Raw genomic sequence first — 23,001 nt, forward strand, 5'->3', positions numbered from 1 at the left:
GAGCGCCCCCCCCCCCAAAAAAAAAAAAAACAAAAAAAACAAAAAAAAAACAAGTTGACCTCCCCCCTCCCCCCCTTTTTGGAGGGCAATTTGACATGGGTGGAGCCCCCCCCCCCCCCCCCCCCCCCCCCCCAATAAAAAACAAAAAAAAAGGAGTTTTGAATCCGCCGCTGTCTCTCAGTGCTACCATCTCTAACGTAACGAAGAACGACAAAGTTACAAGTCACGCGACGTCCAGCGTAAATTTTATTTCGAATTCGAGTCGTGTCACACCACTCTTAATCGAAACTAAATTTGAATCGCGCGCCACATGCCTTCTCTTGTACTTATCTTCTCCTTTTCACGAGTGCCTCTCGTGGACTTTAGCAACTCTGGAGCTAATATAAAATATCATTTTTCTAACCAAAATTTTACCTTTTATCATAGACTTATACACAAATACAATTTATCCGTCTTGTGTTTTTATATTTTAGTCGTTTTATGGATATGTCATGTCGACTGATGCCGATCATCAGGCAACATCAACAATCCCTAGCGCCCTTCCTTCTCATTTCTAAACTAGGCCTAATCTCTGCTCTGTAGCTGCGTTCGCTATGGCAACTTAACGTAAATTGAGTGTAACATTCAAAGGCGAACATGTTATGTTGATCATGCGAGATTTACGTACGATGGGTGTAATGCCGTTGAGAATATCAAGCTATCCACTGTGTTTAAGGGTGAGGACAATGTCATTGCCACTCAAAATTTCTGATCTTTGCCCGGCTATGGCCCGGCATGCATCAATGGAATACGATCCTGAGAATAATTTTGTCGTTCTATGCTTTACTGTTTCCAAGCGCACTCCCTTCAGGGTTGAAGGGCACAGTGCCTGTAGAAGGGTTTTTTTCGCGATGAAATTAGCGCGACCTGGCTTTATTTCGTGGTGAAACAGGTGTCAGTCTCGCGGCTGCCTTTTGTTTACGCCGGTATCTCTAAAGCCTGATTCACATGCTGTGATTCTGCTTGTGGTTTTCAGTTGCGATGTGCTCGTACGGTAAGAAAAAGTAAAAATAAATAAATGTGAGGATGGAAGCTGCTGGGGTAGACGTCGCAAATGAAATTTGCAAGCAGAGTCGCAGCATTGGAATCTAACGTTAATCGTGAGGATATAAGTCACGAGATCGTTAGCGATGCAAATAGGGCGATGGTTCTCTCCGTACCGCTTGAGATGCAGTGTATTACGTGTTTTCAGATGTGCGGTGTCTCACTCCTTTGGAGCACTCTGACCGGTAAATTCGTAGTATTGTACGAGACAAAACAGTGGCTTCCCGCAAATCGCGTAGTGCAGACTGATTTGCTGAGGTTAGATCGCGGTTGATAGAGGAAAACGAGAGATGACGGGAACAAAATGTGCCTGGTGGCTCCGAATAGTCGGATCAGCAGCACAGTAGAGTGTGTCTGCTTTGCAGGGGTGCAATGCGGCCAGAGACTGCTAAGGTGCGTTATGCGAAATGGGTGGGAGCCTCTCGTGCTGCTCGGCGTCGAGCCCCAGGCCCCACCGCAAAAAGGACAGTGGCGACCCTCCCCATTCGGAGGAAAGTGCTTCGAACCTCCAGCACATCAGTGAAAGGGAACCTGAAGGTTTGCTCTCGTTCCTCAATTTCTATCGTAGTGCCTTGGAGTTTAATTTGACAAGTCTCTTGAGGTCAAGCAAAAACTGAAAAAAAGTTATTAAAACTCGCAAAACAGATGGTATGTTTCTGAAAGCAACATAATGTTTGGCTTGTCTGTGGAGAGTTGACAATCTATGTTCCTTAAGTCTGCTTCAGAGCCTGTTGTTTTTTTGTGGAGACCTAAAGGAGTCGTGCTTATGACAAGCGCGACTCCGTTATGGCATTTTCGTGCAAGGTGGCAGGTTCAATTTAGCCACACTGTTCTATGTCTAGTAACTTTTCAGCTCATTTCAGGTGCCATTCATATTGAATGCAGTGCAGTGAAGCTACCTTGCTCTTCCAGATTTTGATCAGGACCCCTCGACACATCCGACGGCTGGCCCGCTCTTCATGCAGAGGTCTCGGAGTGACATCAGAAGTGAGTAGACAGTGGTTAACTTGTGCAGTAAACCATTGCTAACCCTGTTCGTTTCTTTTCTAGATTGCAAGGAGAAGCGGAGAAGTCAAATTAATGTATGTATTGATTTCCTCTGTTCTCTCGGACAGTGAACAGGGCCATGTGTTCCATGTGCATATATTGCACGCTTTCCCAGTAATTGCAGTTATTAGTTCCTGAAGTCACAATTATCTCTTCACAAATTATGCTACTGAGGTTACAAGTGTATCATCTGCTGCAGCATTTATGTTTTCCTTGTTTGATTTTCAAATATGTAACAAGTCATTTCACCGTTGAGCAAATGTAAATTTTGCTGTGGGATGATTTTATCTAATAGATCCCTCAGTGTTTAGAGGATTTATGGCAGGTGCATTTGCCCATGGTTTCTAAACAAACATACACTTGGGCTAATTGTTATTGTTTACCTCCAAGAGGATCTTGCAAATTGAAGTGCTATGACCAGCGTCCTCAAAAATGCTTACCGTAGTCCTTCATTTAAAAGACAAAAAAAGTAAAAAAAAAAAGAAAATGTCCCTTTAAAGCTTTTCCTTTAAAAAAAATTGCACTCTCTCTCTCTCTCTCTCTCTCTCTCTATATATATATATATATATATATATATATATATATATATATATATATATATATATATATATATATAGATAGAGAGAGAGAGAGAGAGCAATATTTTTCTTGCTTGAATAGCACACAATGTCACAAAATGCACTTTCAAAAAAAAATGCACATTAATATTTTTTGGAGAGGGAATTATTATCATTGCATTAATATTAAAACAAATGCAGTATTTACGTCACAAAGCACATTTTCAGTTCAGGGTGGTTTTGTCTGCTTGTGCACGGCAGCTCAAAAATGACTTCTATTTGTGGGTCAGTGGCACAGTGACATCAGAGTAGAAGTAATTTTGTGAAGGAGTGTACAGGGGGGGAGAGGTATGCCTCATCCATTGCCCACTGTGTACCTCTTTTCTGTGCCTTTGCCTTCCACATGCTGAGAAAAAGAGCCAAGAAGAAGGTGATGTGCACGCTGCATCAATGGCTCCATCTAAATTGCATGTTGTGGCATAAATATTGGGTTAATGAATTTTGGATTGGAGTGAGGGGGGGGGGGGGGGATACATTTTGAGATGTGCATAGCCTGTCCAGGAAGTTTAAAAAAGAAGTGTTTTGTGAGTATGGTGCCCTTTTAAAGGAGGGTGCTGTGCTTCTAGTTAAGCAGTTATACACATCTTAAATGACCCTTGGAATGTTTTAAGCATTTAAAAATTGGCAGCTGACCTTAAAGGGCAACTCCACTCAATTCCGAAAAATTTAGGCTTAAATGTGATTCAAATTCACAAAGCACTGCTAAACAACTCCACGTCTTCAGATTCGCGAAATGTGAAATATTATTTGTGTAATCCTAATTTAAACATCAGCTGAAACCGAAACTTCGGTTGCGTCAGGCAACATTGGTCTCGGGTCGTCAGAGTCATGGCCATGTCACGTCGAACCACGTGGTCTTGTGACGTTCGGGAGGGAGCGAGACACAGGACACGCGACGCGGGCAGGTCGCTTCGCATGGCGTGGACGGTGATGGCCCGGGGGAGAGGGGGAAGGGGAGAAGACGAAAGAGAAGGGGAGCGGTGAAACAGACCGATAAGCGCGCAGGGCAGCGCAAACTAGCGCATCCGCGTTACAGTGATTACGTGAACGCCCGGTCAGCCAACACCGGGAGGAGAAACTCATGACGTCATCGTTCAATTTCGCTCTGAGAAGTAAAAACAAACAAAACGTGAGAATGACGTAGTCATGCCTCTGACGTAGTGGCTCAATGTCGGCTGCTCCAACTCCGTGGCATTGACTGCGCTGATGATTGCTCCTCGCGCCGCACGCTAGAGTTGGCAGATTTTGGCGACTTGGGTCGCTTGAAGGTTTGCTGGCCCAGTTGATTAAATATATAAACGGAATTAGATCGTAATATTTGACATGGGGTATTCCTATATGATACTGAAGAGGGCTACATAGTTTTCTAAATATCAAAAATGAAGCGGAGTTGCCCTTTAAAACCGATTCGGTAGTGTCAAATCGGGTGAAGTGGAGTGAACTATCTAGTTAAGATTTGAGCAGCTGTGTCTTAAAGAGTTGTTTTTGTCTTTTTTTTTTTTTTGTATCAACTGGGAGCTATTTTGGAGCAAAGATCTCAATGTCATTTTGCAGGACTTTCACTGAAAGTCTTCAGGGATTTGAGTTGCCTTGGTGGCCAAGGCCAAGGTGCAGCCTATGGATTCAGAAGTGGCTGATCTAAGTCTATGCCAAAGTGCCTACATTCTGGCAGAAGTATACTGTGGTGTAGACGCCAAATAACCTAAATTTTGTTTGCATGTCAAAGTCCAGCATCCTTCACTGGGGCATGCCAGATGCCATTCATTGGAGTGGCATGTAAACCCCCAAAATTTAATTTTCAGAAAGATATGATAGCACATAGCATGCTTTATTCTTAAAAGTCACTCCTAAAGTATAGCAAAAATTATATGTTAGTTATGTGCAGTGAGGACTGTAAACCTTGCATCATTACTAAACTGTATCTAAGAGATGTGTATCTCCCTTGAACAGTGGCTCTAATCATCTACTCTTGGATCACCATTTAATCTGATTTTTCCACCTTCAATTCAAGCTCTTTGCTGGGAATAGAACAAGTGACATTGAGCAGATAAATAGTTTTTACCATCTTAAAAGAAAAGGTCTCGATACAAACTTGTTGAGTCACAAAAGCATTGCTGGAATTGCAGAGTTGCGGGAAGAAGCTTTAGACCGAGGTGGACTCTTAAAATGGATAGGGCACAGTCTTGGCGTGTCTAATCTCGTGGCACGTACGATTGCTCACCCGTGCGTAATGTTCATTGTGCGTGCATCTGCTCAGCTGCAAGAGAAGCCGCTGCTCAAGAAGTCCAACTCGTGCTCCACCATCTACCTGGACGACAGCACCGTGAGCCAGCCCAACCTGCGGTCGACCATCAAGTGTGTGACCCTGGCCATCTTCTACCACATCCGAGACCGGGGCAGCCAGCAGCGCACCCTGGACATCTTTGACGAGCGCCTGCACCCACTCAGCAAGGACCCACCCGAGATGCGGGACCCGGACCACCGCACCATCTACCGCTTTGTGCGCACCCTGTTCAATGCCGCCCAGCTGAGCGCCGAGTGCGCCATCATAACCCTCGTCTACCTCGAGCGCTTGCTCACCTACGCCGAAATGGACATCTCCCCCTGCAGCTGGCGACGGGTCGTCCTGGGGGCTGTGCTCCTAGCCTCCAAGGTGGGCCTCTTTCCCTCTTTCCCAGTTACCAATCAATCAATCCATCAACACTTTATTTCAGTAAGTGCACATTACAGGTTACTGGAAAACTACATGGGCCCACAGCCATTTTGACTAGTTAGGGCCCATTTTAATGAAATATTATGATGACATTCACCGGTGATGAAAACATTGAAAATATGGGGTAGGGCCGCAAGGACCTGCACATATGGCATGCCTCGCAAAATCCAAATTCCAAACGTACATACCTGAAATTGGGCACGCGGATGTGGTTTCGCGACAAGTTTTATGTCTAATTTTTTTGTCTAGCTCAACTCGGAGGTGACGTATGTCAGCCTGTTCGTTTTCTGCTTGCTGGTTTGCAAGCTCACTCCCAGGTGGCTCGCTGAATGCAAAAACGCCGAGAATGCCGTTTGAGAGGCTGGCGACGAGCAGGATAATCTCGACAAGTACTAATTATAACAAAATATACGAATGACGACCGACTAAGAGCAAATTCGCAAACCAGTGTGCAGACAACGAACATCCGGTATAGGACATTGAAAATGCACGGCTGCCGTTTTTGTACTATTTTTAGTGTGTCACCATCTCTGAGTGGGCCCTAAAAGAAATAGACAAAACTTTTTGCGAAATGACGTTAGCGCAACCAGTTTCAGATATGTAGAATTAGAATTTTGCGAGGCGTGCCAAATGGTGCCAGTCCTTACGGCCTCAACCTGTACATAAAACTCGGCAAAATGTTAGGTTAAGCAAATAGCTCCCTATATGGAAAAAAAAATATAATAAAACGGCGCACGTGACTGACGCAATACTCACTGTGCCGACTTCGGAAACAAACTTTGCTTATGGCACCCCCCATTAACCTGAGCTCACTTTCAGCAAAGTGCTTAGCCCATTTTTTTTTTTTTTGTATGTCACAATAACAGCAAGTGTTGTGGATGTTGTTAGAATGCGAGTTTTAAAAGAAACTTCAGGTTCTGCCAGCATTATAGTTAGAGTTTGGTGTTTTGGGGTTTTACTTTGTTCAAATTTGGCATACTTTTCTGGGTTTATATCTGGAAAGAAAATTCACATTTTTTGGTTGTTGATAGGTCCGGTATCTCCATTAATTCCACGACCGTTGTTTTCTTGCCGATTTTGCGAGCACGGAGAATATTAACAAGTGGTAGTGTTTAGCATGGCGCTGTCATGGGGATGGAGATTTTGCAACTGCAGTATGAAAGGGTGACAATCCATAAATTATGTGATTGGGCCTAAAATGTAATGAAATAAAGAAATAGCATTTGTGTTCATCACAGTAGCATATACAACACTAAAAAAAGACAAAGCAGCCATGGACAAGTGGATAAGACAGATGTCAACAGGCTCTACTCAGCGTGGACATCAATCACCCTTAACATAACAAAGATCTGTGAATTTGATTTCGTCATCTAGCAGCCACTTGCGTGGCCGAGTAGACTTGGCCACCCTGTGGTGATGGCCAGAGGTGGTCTAATATGCGGGCAATCTGGTCGAACGCTTTGTACTACCAGGGTGCCCACAACAGACCGATCTCACTATGTGTTCGGCGCATGCGTGACGCTGCCATAACTTTAGTTCACAGGAGGCAGATGGCAGCGCATGCGAGGGCTCATGCCGTCTCGTGCTCCATGCGCGCAGAGTTCCAGCGGGGTTGTCGATCGTGCAGAAAGACTAAAATTCCCTCGATGCATTGCGGCAGCGGTGGCGTAGTCAAACTGGCTGGTGAGATCGGTCTACTTGTAATAAAAACATGTGTAGTTTTCTAGGTTATCTAAGTTACCCTTCTATTTTGTCTGTAGAATGCAGTGAGGAGCGTGTGATCTGCACCAGCTGTAGGGATGAAGTAGAAAATGATGCTAAGCATTCCCCCCTTTTTCTTTTTTTTTGGGCTTTGCCAGGTGTGGGATGACCAAGCAGTCTGGAATGTGGATTACTGCCAGATCCTCAAAGAGATCACAGTGGAAGATATGAACGAGCTTGAGCGCCAGTTTCTTGAGCTCCTTCAATTCAACATCAATGTGCCAGCTAGTGTCTACGCCAAGTACTACTTTGACCTCAGAACCCTGGCTGACCACAATGATCTTGCTTTTCCGTCGGAGCCCCTCAGCAAGGAGCGGGCACAAAAGCTCGAGGTATGCTTCCTTTTTTCTAAACAATTCCGCCGACTGCGTGTGGCTCTTGTGCCCCTCTCAATATCCAGATGCGGACCCTTGCTGTGTTCCAAGATGTTAGACCCTTTGCTTCTGACACATCACCTCCCCTTTCCTTGCTTATAATTCTGCGAGCCATGTATGCTGTACAATTGCTACTTGTGGTGTCATACAGGAGGTTAAAGGGGCAGTGCAACGATTTTCAGACTTTGGCCAATTAACTGCGGAAATTAATCTGCATCACCTATGAAACGAAAAACCGAAAGCCGCATTTTCTTGCGAGCGCTAGTTCTTATTTAAAAAAAATGAAACAAATCGAAGGTCGAAGTGCCTCTCAACTCTCCACGCCGACTTTCGAGTGACGTCTCTGGGGGTTCACGTGGTTTCCCCTTGGGCCCTCTCTTCAGAGACCCCAGCCGCTTCTTCCGCGATTGTTGACTTTCAAAGGATTAGCCTCGTCGAAGGTCGCGGCGAGCGATGGTCACAAAGGGCGGTTCGCCACGGGGCTGACGGCGAGTGTAGCAGTGGAGGGGGACAGGGTTTGTTGACTTCCGCGTATCCCCCAGAGACGCTGTCATTTTAGTTCCCGTAGCCGCCACCAGCGGTTGCAGATCGGCAAATAATTCGTTTTTTGCCTTGCGATTACGCAGCAGAATAGCCGTTTTTGGGGGAAAGGTGACACGTTTTTGGTCACTTGAGCTTGTATAAACAATATAAAAATCCAAACTGGCAATTTTTTCAACATTGAAACTGTTGCACTGCCCCTTTAAGTAAGAACTGCTATATGCTATGTCCTTCACACCATACATACCTGCCAAGTCTTCCATATTATTCAGACAATGTATGGATTGCAACCATTTGGAGCGGTTTTACTGTTGACAGGAAAATGCTCCGGAACACATAATATCCCATTGTTTTTAGGATGAAACCTACTGTTGGTCTGGCCACGTAGAAATGAAAGCCCAGTATACTAGAGCCTGAGCCAGTTGTTAGGTGTTATCATTTGGCTAGATGAGCTGTCTGGAAACTGATATAGGAGATTACTTTAGAGTAGAGTAACTGTATAGGCTCTACTTGCAGAGCCAGAGTATCGCATTCCTCTTCCTTTTGCCGCGAACTCCATATGCAAAGAAGCGGTCACGTGCGCCGAGCTGGATCCAACCTTTACGCGTGCAAGCTACCTTGCAAGCGCCGAGTTTTGGGCAGAGCATATTTCTTGCTTTGCGTTTGCGAAATATACTTTCTACATTAAGATTTAACAAACTGGAAGGCTCCTTGATTATTGAACATTATGTGTAGCCACTGGGTACAGCATAGTCGCATTGTTTTATAATGCAAGCAACACAGTTCTTGGTTGGTAAAAACTTTATTGTGGTAAAAACTTTATTGAGCAACACAGTTGCACCGGCCGCGCGGGTTCCAGGAGGTGACTCTACCGGCAACAATGAAAAATCCCTACCTTTCCCTACCCGCGTACGTCACCGGCGGGCAGGCGGACGAGCGACCCGGGCAGTCGCGAGTTGGCGTTCCGGGTGCCAGCGATTGAAATTATTTTTTAGCAGTTTCAAGATTAAAAGTTCCCTTGCAGTGGGTAGCAATTTGTGCTTCACGGTAGATTTTAGAAACAGTGCCGGGGAAAAGCTTTTTTTTTTTACTCTTGTTTTCGTGGGAGAAACAGTTGCGCTCCCCGGCAGCAATGGAGGCTAGCCACGTCAAGGTCCTTTTGCGTGAGCTGTATTTCAAGAGAACTAGTGTCACGTGAAACATTCTCACTTATGCTCGGAATACTTTATAGCCGCATGCTGCGAGTTGAGTATCCTTCTGCAGCTGGAACAACTTCAAGAGCGGCAAACGCCGACTCAAACTGGCTGTGACCACTACTACATCCGTCCAAAGACGAGCGCTGATAATGTCGAGAAAAATAGTGCACATTCTAGCACTATAGTTGACATTTGGTGAAGTCACATTTGTTGTTCACAATTGCTTCAGTGATTTCTTTTTTTCTTTTTTCATAAACATTATATTTGTTTTAGACATTGGATCTAGCTTGGGCTACTCTTGGAGTTCCACTCACGCGGCCGATCTGTTAAGACAAAAGTGAAACGTCTAAACAGAGTTCCAACCCCGAGTTTAGACATGACTTTCGACATATTGCTATTCGTGTCTGGATACGAAGGAGTCAGTGCCTGGTTTGTCAAGTGTTTGGCGTGTAATGTTCTCTCGCAGAAGAGGTGGTGAAAAAATGTTTATTTTTTTCTATTGTGGAGAAATGTTATATAGGGCTGAAAAGATTTTTAAAACCATGAAAATGAATAATGTCTTTGAGGAAAGGCATGCAAATTTACAGCTAATGGAAGCTGTGCAAAACCAAAACTTAATTTTAAAAAAATCTTATACAGATTTACCTCCTTCCCACGTGCCTGTTTAAGCGCGTTGCATTCTACTCCAAAAAAGAAAATTTTTACAAGTTTTTTTTAGTAACTTATTTTGAATTAAAAATTTGATGATGCATTTCTGTATTTTACACACTATTGTATCTTCAAGCAAATATTCTTTATTTGAAGATGAATAATGTATTTTTGTATTTTATACACCTTTCATTGCACCTCGATGTTTGGCTCGGTGGTTGCGGAGTTCTTTTAATCGCCATTTTTGCTCAGTCTTCGTGAACAGTAACCAGCCATCTGGCCTACAGAAATGCGGTTCATTCCATTCCATACATTTCATTGTTTACGAGAATCGCAGTCTAGATGTGTTAGGTCACAGCCCAGCACGCGCATGTTCGCTGCTTGGGAAGGCCAGCAAAGTATGCGTCGCACGCACGCTGAGCGCTGAAAATGGCACTGACCAGAAGAGCTGTTCTGGAATGGTCTAATGATATTTTGCCAAATTAATTAAGCACCAAGGAGCATATCCATGTTACAAGAGTAGTTACACATACTGGCATCTGTAAAAGTAACTTTTCTAAAGAAAATCTAAAAGGAATGGCACATTCATTCATAGGCGTACCAACCGGGGGGGCAAGGGGGGCGCTTGCCCCCCCCCAGTTCTCAGGGTGGGGTGGGAAAGGCATGTGTTGTGCCCCCCCCCCCCCCTTCCCTGAAACAGCCGCCACTGGGCAGGGGAAACACTGGCCGGTGGCGCCCAAGCGGTACCAAGGGCACCGCCCCCCGGCCCTGGAGGGGAGGGGGGGGGGAGGGGGTCTGGTTTGCCCCCCCACTCAAAAACAAGTTGCTATGCCACTGCATTCATTCAGGTAACATAAGCGTGTGGGGCATCTGTACCTGCATTCCGAGCATTCTCTGTGCTGCTTAGGTAATTTGTGAAAGAATGTAATGCGTGACTCTTCGGCCTTTCTTTGCCAGCGTAACTGCCAGCTTCTGATAAAAGGATAACAGATTTACTAGCGATTTCACGAAACTAGCAAGCCGTAGCACGAGCGTACCAAATTGCAAAAATGATTCTCTCAAAATCCCAGTTGCTTCCGTTTTTTTACTTTCTCATAGTTCAGCACGTAGGCCAAGGTCATACTTTGCGCAACTAGAGATTTTTGTAGCACAAACGCCCGTTTTCTCGCTTTTTGACTCAAGAAAGGCGGGCGCGAGCGTACCCATTGCTGGCCGCGCACCTCGCTGCCCACCGGTGACGTCACGTTTGGATGACGGGGAAAACTAGGCAAAAAATTGGGGAGAACGATGTATTGGTTTTGGTAGCGAACAAAATATCTGCAGGAACGAGATAGCATTTTGGAATCGGGAAGTCATCCGCATTCAGATGATGCCTTTGGATTAAGTAGCTAAAAAATTAGCGTAGATCCCCTTAACCAAAACCCTGAAAAGTCGGCTACCAGGAAATAAATCTTTCCCTGCATCACATCCCCTCAGCATTTCACAGGGTCTCCGTAAATCTTGGTCCTAGTGATTGGCAGATCTGTATGTAAGAGAATCAAGAATTACAGTAGGATGCGATGCAGTTGAAAAGCATTCTGCGTGTGAACTGTGCAGACTGCAATCTCTGCTGCTAAATAGCATTTACTGCAAATATGCAACGTACATCGTCATTGTTGCCATCTGTCTGATGTACCACATCAAAATCTGTCTTTCCTTGTCATGGTTTTATGCATTAGAAAGATTGCAAATAATAAAGCAAATTGCACACTAAACAAACAAAAAAAAAAAAAACAAGCAAAATATTCCTTAAAGACAAAGGAACTTCGGCGTTTTTTTTAGCTGCTACCCAATCCAAAGGCACTATGCGAATGCGGAAGGCTTCCTGATTCCGAAATGCTATCTCGTTTCTCCAGATCGACTCTAGTTAATTAACAAAACAGATATCTTGTTCGCTACTGAAACTAAAACTTTGCTCTCCCTAGCATTTCTCCTGTTTGCCCCGCCATCCAAACGTGACGTCGCCGGCGGGAAGTGAGGCGCGCAGCTGGCAATCTGGTACGCCCGCGCCCGCCTTTCTCACGTCTAACGAGAAGGGAGGGGGGTTCGTGTTATCTGAAGTTGATAATAATCTTAATTTGAACAAAGTATGACCTTGGCCGACGTCCTGAACTACGAGGGAAAAAACAAAACAAAATCAATTTGGATTTTGTGAAAACTGTTTTTGCAACTCTGTACGCTCAAGCTGCGGCTGGCTAGTTTCGTGAAACCGCTAGCGTAAATTCATTCCCCTTCCATCAGAAGCAAGCAACTACGCTGGCAAAGAAAGGTCGATAAGTTATGCAACACATTTTTTCATAAATTACCCAAGCACCATGGAGAATGCCCGAAATGTGGGAACAGGTGCCCCACACACTTGTCTTACCTGAAGGAGGTGTCATTTGTTTTAATTTTCTTCAGAAAAGTTACTGTTGCAGACACCAGCACATGTAACTACTCTTGTAGCATGCATATGTTTATTGGTACTTGGGTAATTTAGCAAAACATAGAGACCATTCCAAAAAAGCACTTCTGGCCGGTGCCATTTTCAGGGTTTGTGCGTGTGGCGCATACTTTGCTCGCCTTCCAAAGCAACGAACACGTGCATGCTGGGCTGTGACCGAACACTTGTAGACTGTGATTCTTGTAAATATTCAAATGTATAAGATGGAGCGAACCGCATTCGTGTAAGCCAGACAGCAAGTTACTGCTCATGAATATCCTGCTAAAATAACAAAATTAAAAGAGGTCTGCAATCACCAACCAAAACATCAAATACACAAATAAACTATTCACCTTGAAATAAAGAATATTTGCTTCAAGATACAATTTTGCGTAAAGTGCAGAACTGAATCATAAAATGTTTAATTCAAAATAAGTTAACAAAAAGTTACCCCCCCCCCCCCAAAAAAAAATTTAATACCCATGTACTGTAAACGACTTAATTTTCGCAAGGACCTAGTTTTCGCGAATCGCCTACAATTTGCGAAAAATAGGTCCCGCGAACAATTCTGGTAAAATATAAACACATTGGAATCTATACACTCCGTGCGACGCGACCGGCGCGCCGCCGCGCGGCTGTTACCGAAGGTAGGCAGTGAGAGTCCCAGCGAAACGAAACCACGCCGCGTACACTGGTACGCATTGAAGTCGGAGCGGTGCGGTTGCGTTCGGTTGACAGCATGAACTGCTGCGTCGTTAAGTGCTCCAATATTTATGCGTCGTATCTTGTGGGGACGACGTTTCACAGTTTTTCACCTCGCCGATGTTTTGTGGGACAGCGACAACGATGGACCGGTCGCGTAAGACGCGAGAAATTTGGTCTCCGGATCATGTCTGCCACTGTGTCGGCACGGCTGACATATTCTACAGTGCCGCTTTGCGCTCTGCGTTTGTTTTCGTACCAGTAATGCCATCCCACATTCACGGGTATGCAGTGCGAACTTCGTTGAAGGAATGCCCTCCAAGGAAGTTTCGTCCTCCTCGTACGTGTCGATGATATTTCCGGACCAGTATGGCACGCAGTCTGTACTTCATGAAGAAAGATTCGGACGGTACAAAAAGGGACCAATATGAACCTAAGGAAAACTACAATGAAACTTGGAATGAATGGACAATCGATGTTTGAGTATGGAAGTTTATGTGGTGTGCTTTCTTTTTTGATCGGCCTCCTTTTGGATGTGGAAACACTGACACCCCGAGTCTTGTTGACAAATTGTTTTTCTCGGCTTTAGAGCTACCTATCGCAAAGTTCTTCGAACTGGAAGCACCGTCCACTGGTACCTACCTACCTGTAAAGTGTGCACCTCCCGGCCATGATGTGTGGTATTCTCTTGACAGCCTTTGACGGTCAAAACCGGTTCCCATTTAGTTACGCCGCTCAAAAATATTTCCACCTGGTTAAACTATGCCATCTTTTTTAGGTATAATAAGTGTTTCGTCAAGTTACGGTGGTCCAAGACCTGTGTGCTGAAAATCAGCCCCTCGCACAACCATATTACTACACAACAGCTGACCGCAAAAGCCTTTGACGGCCAAACCGTGTGTTAATTGGCCGGCAAACTTGGTTTTCTCAGCTTTGAAGCCACCTTTCGTAAAGTTGCTTCAATTGGAAGTACAGTGCAGTAGTCTCTTCCTACCTGTAAAGTCTCCATCTCCCACGACCAGTGGTATTCTCTTCATAGCCCTTTCACGGTCAAAACCGTTTCCCCATTCAGTTACGCCGCCCAAACCTAATTTCCACCTGGTTTCCCTGTGCCACCTATTTTTGGTATTATAACTGTTGTGTCAAGTTACGGTCATGTCCAAGAAACTGTGTGTCCAAATCTGCCCTTCGCACAGCCCGGTTATAACACAAGATTTTGGATCCAATATTGGATATTCCTGAGAGCTTTATTCCTTTATTCGTTAGAACCATAACTTTCACACCTGCTGTCTTAATAAAACTTGGCCCACTTAGTGAACATCCCACTCACCTCTAAATATCATCGTCCCAGCAGTCCTACGTTTACAGCGACGAGCGAAACAAATTTCCCACTGAGAGCAATTATGGTGGCGGCCGTCTTGTTCTTCGGAAAATTTCTCAAACCCCTTTTTCGACCACAACTAAAGAAATTACCCCTAATAACAACTCAAACTCAATATATAAGGAGGGGAGAACAGCCTAAATTTCTTTCTCAAATCTCTCCCAGCACTCATGCAACGTCACCCTCAACTTATCGGCTCAAAAAGCAAAAGTTCCGTCCGTGCGCGCTTTCGCCGCCACGGCTTCGCACGCGAAAAGGCGCCGCAGGCTGCTGAGCGCGCCTCACTGTCGAACGCCAGCTCCTCCGCTAGCGGCGCTACGCGCGTTTTTGAAAGCGCCCCCTATAGTTCCCGCACGGAGCGTATATTAACATCCCAGCGCGTCGTGGAAATTGGAACCCGCAAATTATTCCAAAGCTTCAGCTTTGACCTGAATCGCGAAATATTGAGCCCGCGAAAAATAAGTCTACCTTTCTTATTGGAGCACATTTTTGCGCCCGCAGTCCTGCCCCCCGGTGGTCGCGGCGCTAAGCCACCCCCTCGCCTCCCTTGTAGCATGGAGGGAAGTTGGGCGCACGTGTGTTGCGCGTCTCAGCCACTGGGAAGCAGGACCGCGGGTGCTCTGATGCGCTCCGATAAGAAATTGAAACCTACAAACGCGTACAAATCGAGCATTTATATGGAACGCCGTAATATACTGCCCCTGCGTTAGATCCTTCCAAAAAAAGTTGATTTAGTGGTTTTCGATGACTCTGAGCAAGTTTCGACTTGGAACCATATGTCTATTTTCATTAATAAAAAAGTTAATTAACGAATTTTAATAAATTAGCCGACTGATCGTTACGATTAGCCCCCTATACTATGTCCCCCTGGCCGTATAACTCACCTGCACAAACCACATAAGTCTAACTTTCACGGCTTTTTTTAAACAAATCTGCTAAGTTTAAAAAAAAGACGCCCTGCATATATATATATATACAGGGTGTTTCATGAAAGGTGGACAAATTCGATATTGCGGAAACTAAGCGTCGCAACAAAAAAAGACTCAAAGAAAAAAGAAATCTAAAACTAAGCGTCGCGCTGTCATCGCGCGACGCAGCAGAGGCTGGTTGCACTATTTCTCCATGGGGTGCGGTGCTGTCGGGGCGGAGATGCGCTCCGATAGGACAAACCGAAGCTTAAAAACCTGTTGAATTAGTGCGGTTTTTCAGAAAGCCGTAAAATGCTTCGCGTGCCTTCTATCGTTTTGCAATTTGTTGATTCAGTGTTTTTCGATGATGCTGAGCAATTTTCTAATTGAAACCATGCCCTTAAACACAATATTAAATAGTTAATTACGCAAAAATAATTAACAACTTAATTATCCCGGACTTTAATCATTTTCCTAAATAGGCCCCTGGCCAAGGACCAAAATGACACAAGCCTTTTTTTTTGTTGCGATGCATACTTTCGCAATATCGAATTTGTCCACCTTTCGTGAAACACCCCGTATATATATATATATTTTTTTTTTTTTACTGTCGGATTAGGATGCAACACGTTCAAACACTCATCCACAAGTGCACATGGGGAAGAGGGTAATTCTATATAGGTTATTTTTAAAACCAACTTTTGGTTTTGCACAGCCTTTATAGCAGTAAATTTACACATCTCCCCTCAATGACATTAACATTTTCATAGTTTTAAGAACTTTTCAATCCTAAATATAACATTTCTCTGAAATCCAATAAAATAGACATTTTCACCACCTCTTTTGTGAGAGAAAATTGCACGCCAACCATTTGTCAAACACCTGCTGCCTAAACCTCTGTAATACCAGACAGAAATAGCAGTGTGATTGTGCTCCCCTCACTGGCGACGTCACGATAGAGTTTCTCCATTGGCTTTTTCCAGCATGGACAGATCGAACTTCATTTAGACGTTTCACTTGTTTTTAACAGATTGGCAGCGTGAGTGGAACTCCGAGATTAGTCCAAGCTAGATTCAACGTCCAAGGCAGATATAGTTTATAAAAAAAAAAAAAAAAAATCATTGCAGCAATTGTGAACAACAAATCGCAAAATGTTGGCTAGTGCTAGAATGTGCACTATTTTCTCTCAATATTATTAGCGCTGCTCTTTGAACGTAGGTCGCAGTGGTCACAGCTGGCTTGAGTCTGTGATTGCCACTCTTGAAGCTGTTCCAACTGTAGGAGGTTACTCAATTCTTAAGGCTCTGTTACACTCTGACGTCGAGCGTAGCAAACACGGCGTAGCGCAGCGCACACAGATGCTGATTGGTCACAGATATCGAGTTCCTGCTCGTTGGCCAATGAAAGGCGCATTGTCTGCGCTATGCTGCGCTCGACGTTGGAGTATAACAGAGCCTTTAGCACGCGACTGCAAAGTATTCTGTGCATAGGCGAGAGCGTTTCGTGCGAACACCAGTTCTATCTGCACAGAGCTCGCACAAAAGCCCCTTGACGTGGCAGGCCTCCACTGCGGGCTGGGGAGCGCATTTTCTCCCCTTACGAAAACAAAGGTAAAAAAATTGCGGTCAGTGTGCAGGTGAGCTGTTGAAGTTTACCATGATGATTTTAACTCGAGACTGGGGCAGAAGAAGGGAAGTGTTTTTTTTTACTGTGGAAGAGAAAGTAGCAGTGACAGACAGCATCTCCATCTCTAACTCAACTAATAATTTTATTCAACCTACCTTCTTACATACAGAACTGCAACCGCCACAAAACCATCGAACATCCTGTTTTTCAAGGTCGTGCGCACAACCCTCGCCTACATCCAGTTTGTTTTGTGATGTGGGTGAGGATTGTGCATGCAACCTTGAAAAATGGGATGTTTGGTGGCTTTGTGGTGGTTGCAGTTCTGTATATAAGGAGGTTGGTTGAATAAAATTATTAGCTGAGTTAGAGACACTGTCTGTCTCTGCTACTTTCTCTTCCACTGTAAAATACAAAACAAAAAAATTTCCTTCTTCAGCCCTATTCTCAGGTTAAAATCATAATGGAAAAAAAGAAGCTTTTTCTGGCACTGTTCGTACAATCTACCACGGAGCACAGATTGCTACCCAGTGCAAAGGAACTTTGAACCTTGAAGCTGCGAAAACATAATCTCGATCGCTGGCGACCCGGAAAGCAGCTTTGCAGCTGCCTAAGTCGCTCGTCCGCCTTCCCGCGGGTGACGTGCGCAGGTAGGGAGAAGTAGGAATTTTTCATTATTGTCAGTAAAGAGTCGCTTCCTGGAACCCTCACGGCCAGCGTAATTTGAAAATTCAACAACTTCACGGAAAAAATTCATTTTGATAAAATATTTTGGCTATCAGTTGAGAAAGGGTTATTGATGTGGTCTGCCAATTTCCATTTTAGCCAGTGGAGTGCTGGCTTTAGAGTTGAATGGGTGAAAGCATATTCACACTACCTCTGTAGAGCTTACTTGAGTGTGTCAAAACACTATTTTGGAACCATTCCTGGCCTGAACAATTAATACTTTTACTGTTATCTGTGGTCTCATCATTGGAACTTCAGTAAGGAAGCATTGTTGTCTTTTTGTGTTTGTTTTAGTGAAAAATATTTGTCATTTGTTCTACAAGTTAAGCAGCAAAATAGTGTTAGGATGTAATGTCATGGCAAAAAGCGCAGTCTCAAGAACATTTAATTTTTAATCGCAGGCAATGTCAAGAGTGTGTGAAGACAAGTTGGGTGAACTTCACCGGAACGGCTTCAAAAAGTGGTCCAGCCTGGACAATGTGAACAATGTTTCTGCCCGCAGGAGCACAGCAATCCTATCCTGATGATACTGTCGTCCATATGTGCTGCCCCCTTCCCCCTAACACATTCCCCGTGTTGGGTTTCTGCATTATTTTTATAGGTTTGTTTTGCTCCTTATTGCTTGTTACTGTCATAGGAAAAAAAAGAATTAATTCTGTTTCAACAATGGTGAGAGGAACAGGACATGAACACTTTTAACTGCGCTGCGCACAGTTTAAAAGTTGGCTGTAACATTGCCACGACACGACGTCAGCAGTGAAGGTGTTGTAAAATTATGTTATTTGTGGCTCTTTTCGCACAATTTGTTTTTTGTTGGTTGTTTTCTTGTTTGGTTGTTGAAATGGGGAAAGGAATTTTTCAATGTGCTAGTTGCTTTTCTTTTGTTTATTTTTAGTTCAGTTTTTCAGATTGCTCGGATGGGCACTTTTAAATTGGTGGCCCCATCTCCAAAATGTTTTTCTGCAAACTGAATTTTTGTTTCTGTAATCATCTCACCCTGCCAGTGGAAAGAAAAAAAATGCATTCACAAAATAATTACACAAGCATGTTAATTTTATTATGGGGAAACTTGTATAAATTTCTGATAATAAACAAGTAAATGCATGCTAGATGGGGCCTTTAATTTCACAAGTTTTGAATTGTGTATTTAAAAAAAAATTACTGAAGGAACAGATGGCCATGAATGCATGCAGTGTGGAGCTGCATGAACCAGGACAGATTTTGAGTCTTTAATATATAACATTTTTTAAAAACATTGTTGCACCACAACTTCATACTAGTGAGCCCGTCAATCCTTGCCATGTGTCCCAAAGAGTGCTGTTCACCTGGGCTGCAGGGAAGTATTAGATCTTGAGAAGCAACTGGTGATAAGCATGCCAACTCCAGTGAAGGTGCTTATGAGGAAAGAATACATCACTTCAGCACCAATTAGAATAAAGTCTGCATACGAGCAATGTTGGATGCTAGCTTGATTCAGTCTGAGAGACAAGGCCTACATTCAAATGGTTAATAACAGCACTGGTGAAGTTATGAAATCTAGGTTCATGTTTCAGACTTAGTAGACTATGAAGTGCAGTAGGAACTGGCCTTTTCCATCCTTGCACATTAATGTGTTTTGGTAGTCCTGTGTTCACTACTCTCCAGTCTTTGCTGTGCTCAAGGGAATGCAGGGGCTAATGCCTCCTGTATTTTTTAACTTGTAAAATACTGTAGAGCTCAGATTCTATGAAGTGAAAGTTATCCAGAATTTCTCGGTGCTGTTGTCTTTGTCTCTTTGGTTTAAAGTGGCGACATCTTTGTATCTATTAAATAGGTATAAAGAGAACTTTGAAAACCCGATAATAATAAAAAAAAAGACAAAAAAACTTGCTGATGCTGTAGAACAGTGTGTCGTGCCCACTTCCCAACAAAGACTCAATGTTGCAGCCTCAAGAAAGATGTATATGAAATCTCCCCAGCAAATATCATGCATCCGGTGCCAACGTCTGAAGAATGCTTTGTTTGTCTTCACCCTCTTGCAAATAAATGTTGCTCTAATGACAGGCCTTCAGTTTTGGAGGATGTAAGGTTCATTCCAACATGGAAGAAGCATGTTTGCAATTCATGAGCTCTAGTAAAATGAAAAAAAAAAAAAAAAAAACTGATACAGTATTATTACATATTTTTATAACATGTTCACAAATTCAAGCTCATATAATATAGTCTACCCTTAGCGTTGACTGCAGCTAAGGCTAAGAGCTCTTTGCTTTAGAATGTATCTATGCTGCACTGACACTTGAGCAGTGAAGCACCTACCAAATATACATGGTGCAACACTGTTGGTGCAAACAAGCGATTGCCAGTTTTTACTATTTTTATATTGAAATGCAATGGCTGCCATAAAAATTACTAGCTAGTGTGGTGGAAAGTCCTCATTCAGGGTAGTAACTTAAGTGGCAAAGATTGGTGCTCATCAATACTTTGCCCAAGTAAAATGGAGAAAAACAGCCATCCAGTTTGCTGCAACGGATTTGCACTGTGTACCAGCTCATGCTTGAAGCCGTCACTGCAGTCCATACTAAGGAGAGGCAAAGTACAGCAACTACATTTGAGCAATTGCTTAGGTTGGCTCAAGTTATTTTTGACACACTGTGTACCCAATTTAAACATACCATGAACAATGGTATAGTCATGGGCTTAACATTTTGTGAATTTGCCAAAATGCAGTTTTGTGGAAAGTTTAGCAGAAGAAACTAAGCAATACTTGCTGGGCCCAATGATTTATTTGTGATCCATTTTTGCGCAATTGTTTTTTATTCTTGAATTTAGCATTACAGTTCCGTCTCTTGTCAATCTATGGAATAAGTCTGATTTGTTCAAACTGGAAGTTGTAACTATTCCTGTTTAACACAGCACAAACATAAATGAAATAGTGTCATCCCAACATGGAATATGCTTATGAAAGTCACCAACTTGGGTGGCAAAACTTGGTGCAAGTCACTAACCTTCACAAGAAAAATGTGAAAATGTGCCGCTATCAGGTTTGCACTGGGCGCGTTCAGTAGCGGCCCCGGAGTTAAGGAGTCACTGACTCCTTCCACTGGACGGCCAAAAGTCAATTCCGGTGCACGTAACTCCGGGGCCCCGGGGCTTCGGAGTCAAGCTCCGAAGCACCGAGTCCGGAGACGGTGCACGTTTCATAACGTAAACCACATTTCATGAGACGTATGGCCACAAGGTGCCCATTTCATGATTTTATGTTCTGCAATGAATTCCTTAGTTCAAGGACACAATCACGATTTAACTTTTAATTGTGCGACACAAAGTTGTACCAATTACGGGTTTATTATGCGACCTACCACACTTCGCGACAGAACCTTATACCGTGTAAATATATCAGCTTGAACTTTAGCGTTGTACTTAAACACGAAGAAAGAAAGGACAGGAAAAGACAGTATAGTTCTAAATTTCAAGCCGATATATTTAGAGTTATGTACCAACAAGCTCAACTGTTTAGTGTTGTACTTAAACATTTTGATTCAGGTAAAATATATGACTGACAAATGGATGTTGAGTCGTAAGAACACGTCATTATGTATGTTAATGTAGATTTTCTTTTACTGTTGCGTCGAAATTAAATGACAGATTTTCATATTCTTGGTACCTGAAAACAAAAGTGAATTGCACGGACGATAGGAGTAACTATGTAGTTAATCGTTTCACGGCGTAAATAGTGCCTATTGCCAGAACAATGCGGAAAATATATTCTCAATTTAGCGGTTCAAACCGGTTTGAACCGTTATTTTTTGCTCCCCAGAACTGAACCGGAACCGAACCGATAAAAATTTCGGTTCGACACTCTGGTTTAAAGTTTTCCTGCAAAACACTGTTAAAGAAAGATTTATAGAAAGACTGAAAGCGACTAATATATACGATACAAACAAAACGCATTTAGCATTATAACTATACAGAAGGTGTTTTTAGTGCTCCAGATTTAAAAAAAAAAAACTGGGAAAACATACCACACCCTCGGGACATAGCAACCACTTCTGAAATCAATAGAAAATGTTACCAATTTGAAATACTTATCCTTTGCCACACACGGTAAGAAAAAAAGGTTTCACAGGTAGAAGGCAGCAGCGGAGAAAGTTTTTAAAAGAAAACATTGCGGACTGCCGAAATTTTTACAAAAGTATCCACCAGATGGTTCATATCCCAAAACCTGCTGCAGCTTGGTAAGAACCCATTCTCAAACCTTCTTCTCTCCTAGACTCCAAAACAATGGCGATCCTATAGTTTGTTTTACTTTATATGCCAATGAAGCTGGAGCTAGAAGTACAAACACATGCTTGTTCTAAATTATGCTTGCACTGCCCGAGCGTGCATGCTCAGCAGGGACGCCGATAGCCTGGAGCTTGCTTTTGTAGCTTGCGTTACACTTGCACTTAAGGCAAAATGGAGTTTACGACAGCTGATGTGGCATGCCAACGACCCAACAGTCTGTACACCAAAAGCTGCTGAAACTAATAGTATGTTTGTGCGATTTTTCAGCCTGCACAGTAATCAGAAGAACATACATCAATTCTCAAAATGCTTACGGTGCAACAGCAGGCCAGGGAATTCATACTATTTGTCATTCAGACAGAGGTGACATGTCCCCGAATGGTGTATTTACTAGAGTCCTAAAAAGCGGTCCTTCGATTTCCGCCCCCCGACGTCGCATCAGTGTCACGTCGCCGGCCACTATCCTGGCGTCGTCGCAGCAGCGGTGGTGTATGTGGCAGATGCCTGTTCTGCTACAGGCCGCTGTCCAGCTCGACAGACCACAAAAGCTTCATCAGCCAGGACTCTGTACTCCGCCATGACAGTGGCACTCGCATTAGCTCATGCTTTTTAGGAGGACTTCTAGCCTCAACCGCCGGGATTGCAACATCTGACAACATGGCACGCCGGCTTGTGCGACGTCACTTGCTGCCACTCCAGGACCACTTTGGATGTATGGGCGGGATAGGACGCTCAATACGCCAGTCAAAGAAGTGTTCTGTAGTCATTGGTACAAGCTCTTCCATCGACAGTTGCTTCCACCGCACAAATGTTTGCGCACTTGCAACACCTTCCAAGGCTCTGACATTGTGACAGTAAACTTTGCCAAATCTCGTGCCAAGGCGAAATAGGGTAAAATTCCACTTCACCACAGTATGTACGCTGGTTGAATTTAGCAGCTCATAAAGTACACCATTCA

The 23,001-nt window shown here is 43.7% G+C and overlaps 1 protein-coding gene across 1 annotated transcript; it reads left to right on the top strand.

Annotated features, from left to right (window-relative positions):
* Positions 1-348: 348 nt before the first annotated feature.
* Positions 349-19,830, top strand: LOC8034969 (cyclin-Y-like protein 1-B). Its single transcript, XM_002410833.4, has 7 exons — positions 349-716; positions 1,449-1,620; positions 1,996-2,070; positions 2,134-2,165; positions 5,005-5,400; positions 7,320-7,553; positions 18,182-19,830. The coding sequence occupies exons 2-7, from the start codon at positions 1,491-1,493 to the stop codon at positions 18,302-18,304; spliced, it is 990 nt and encodes a 329-aa protein (XP_002410878.1). The 5' UTR covers positions 349-716; positions 1,449-1,490; the 3' UTR covers positions 18,305-19,830.
* The last annotated feature ends 3,171 nt before the right edge of the window (positions 19,831-23,001 follow it).

This window comes from Ixodes scapularis, unplaced genomic scaffold (genome assembly GCF_016920785.2).
Source record: "Ixodes scapularis isolate PalLabHiFi unplaced genomic scaffold, ASM1692078v2 PGA_scaffold9__187_contigs__length_104089568, whole genome shotgun sequence".
NCBI classification, from domain to species: domain Eukaryota; kingdom Metazoa; phylum Arthropoda; class Arachnida; order Ixodida; family Ixodidae; genus Ixodes; species Ixodes scapularis.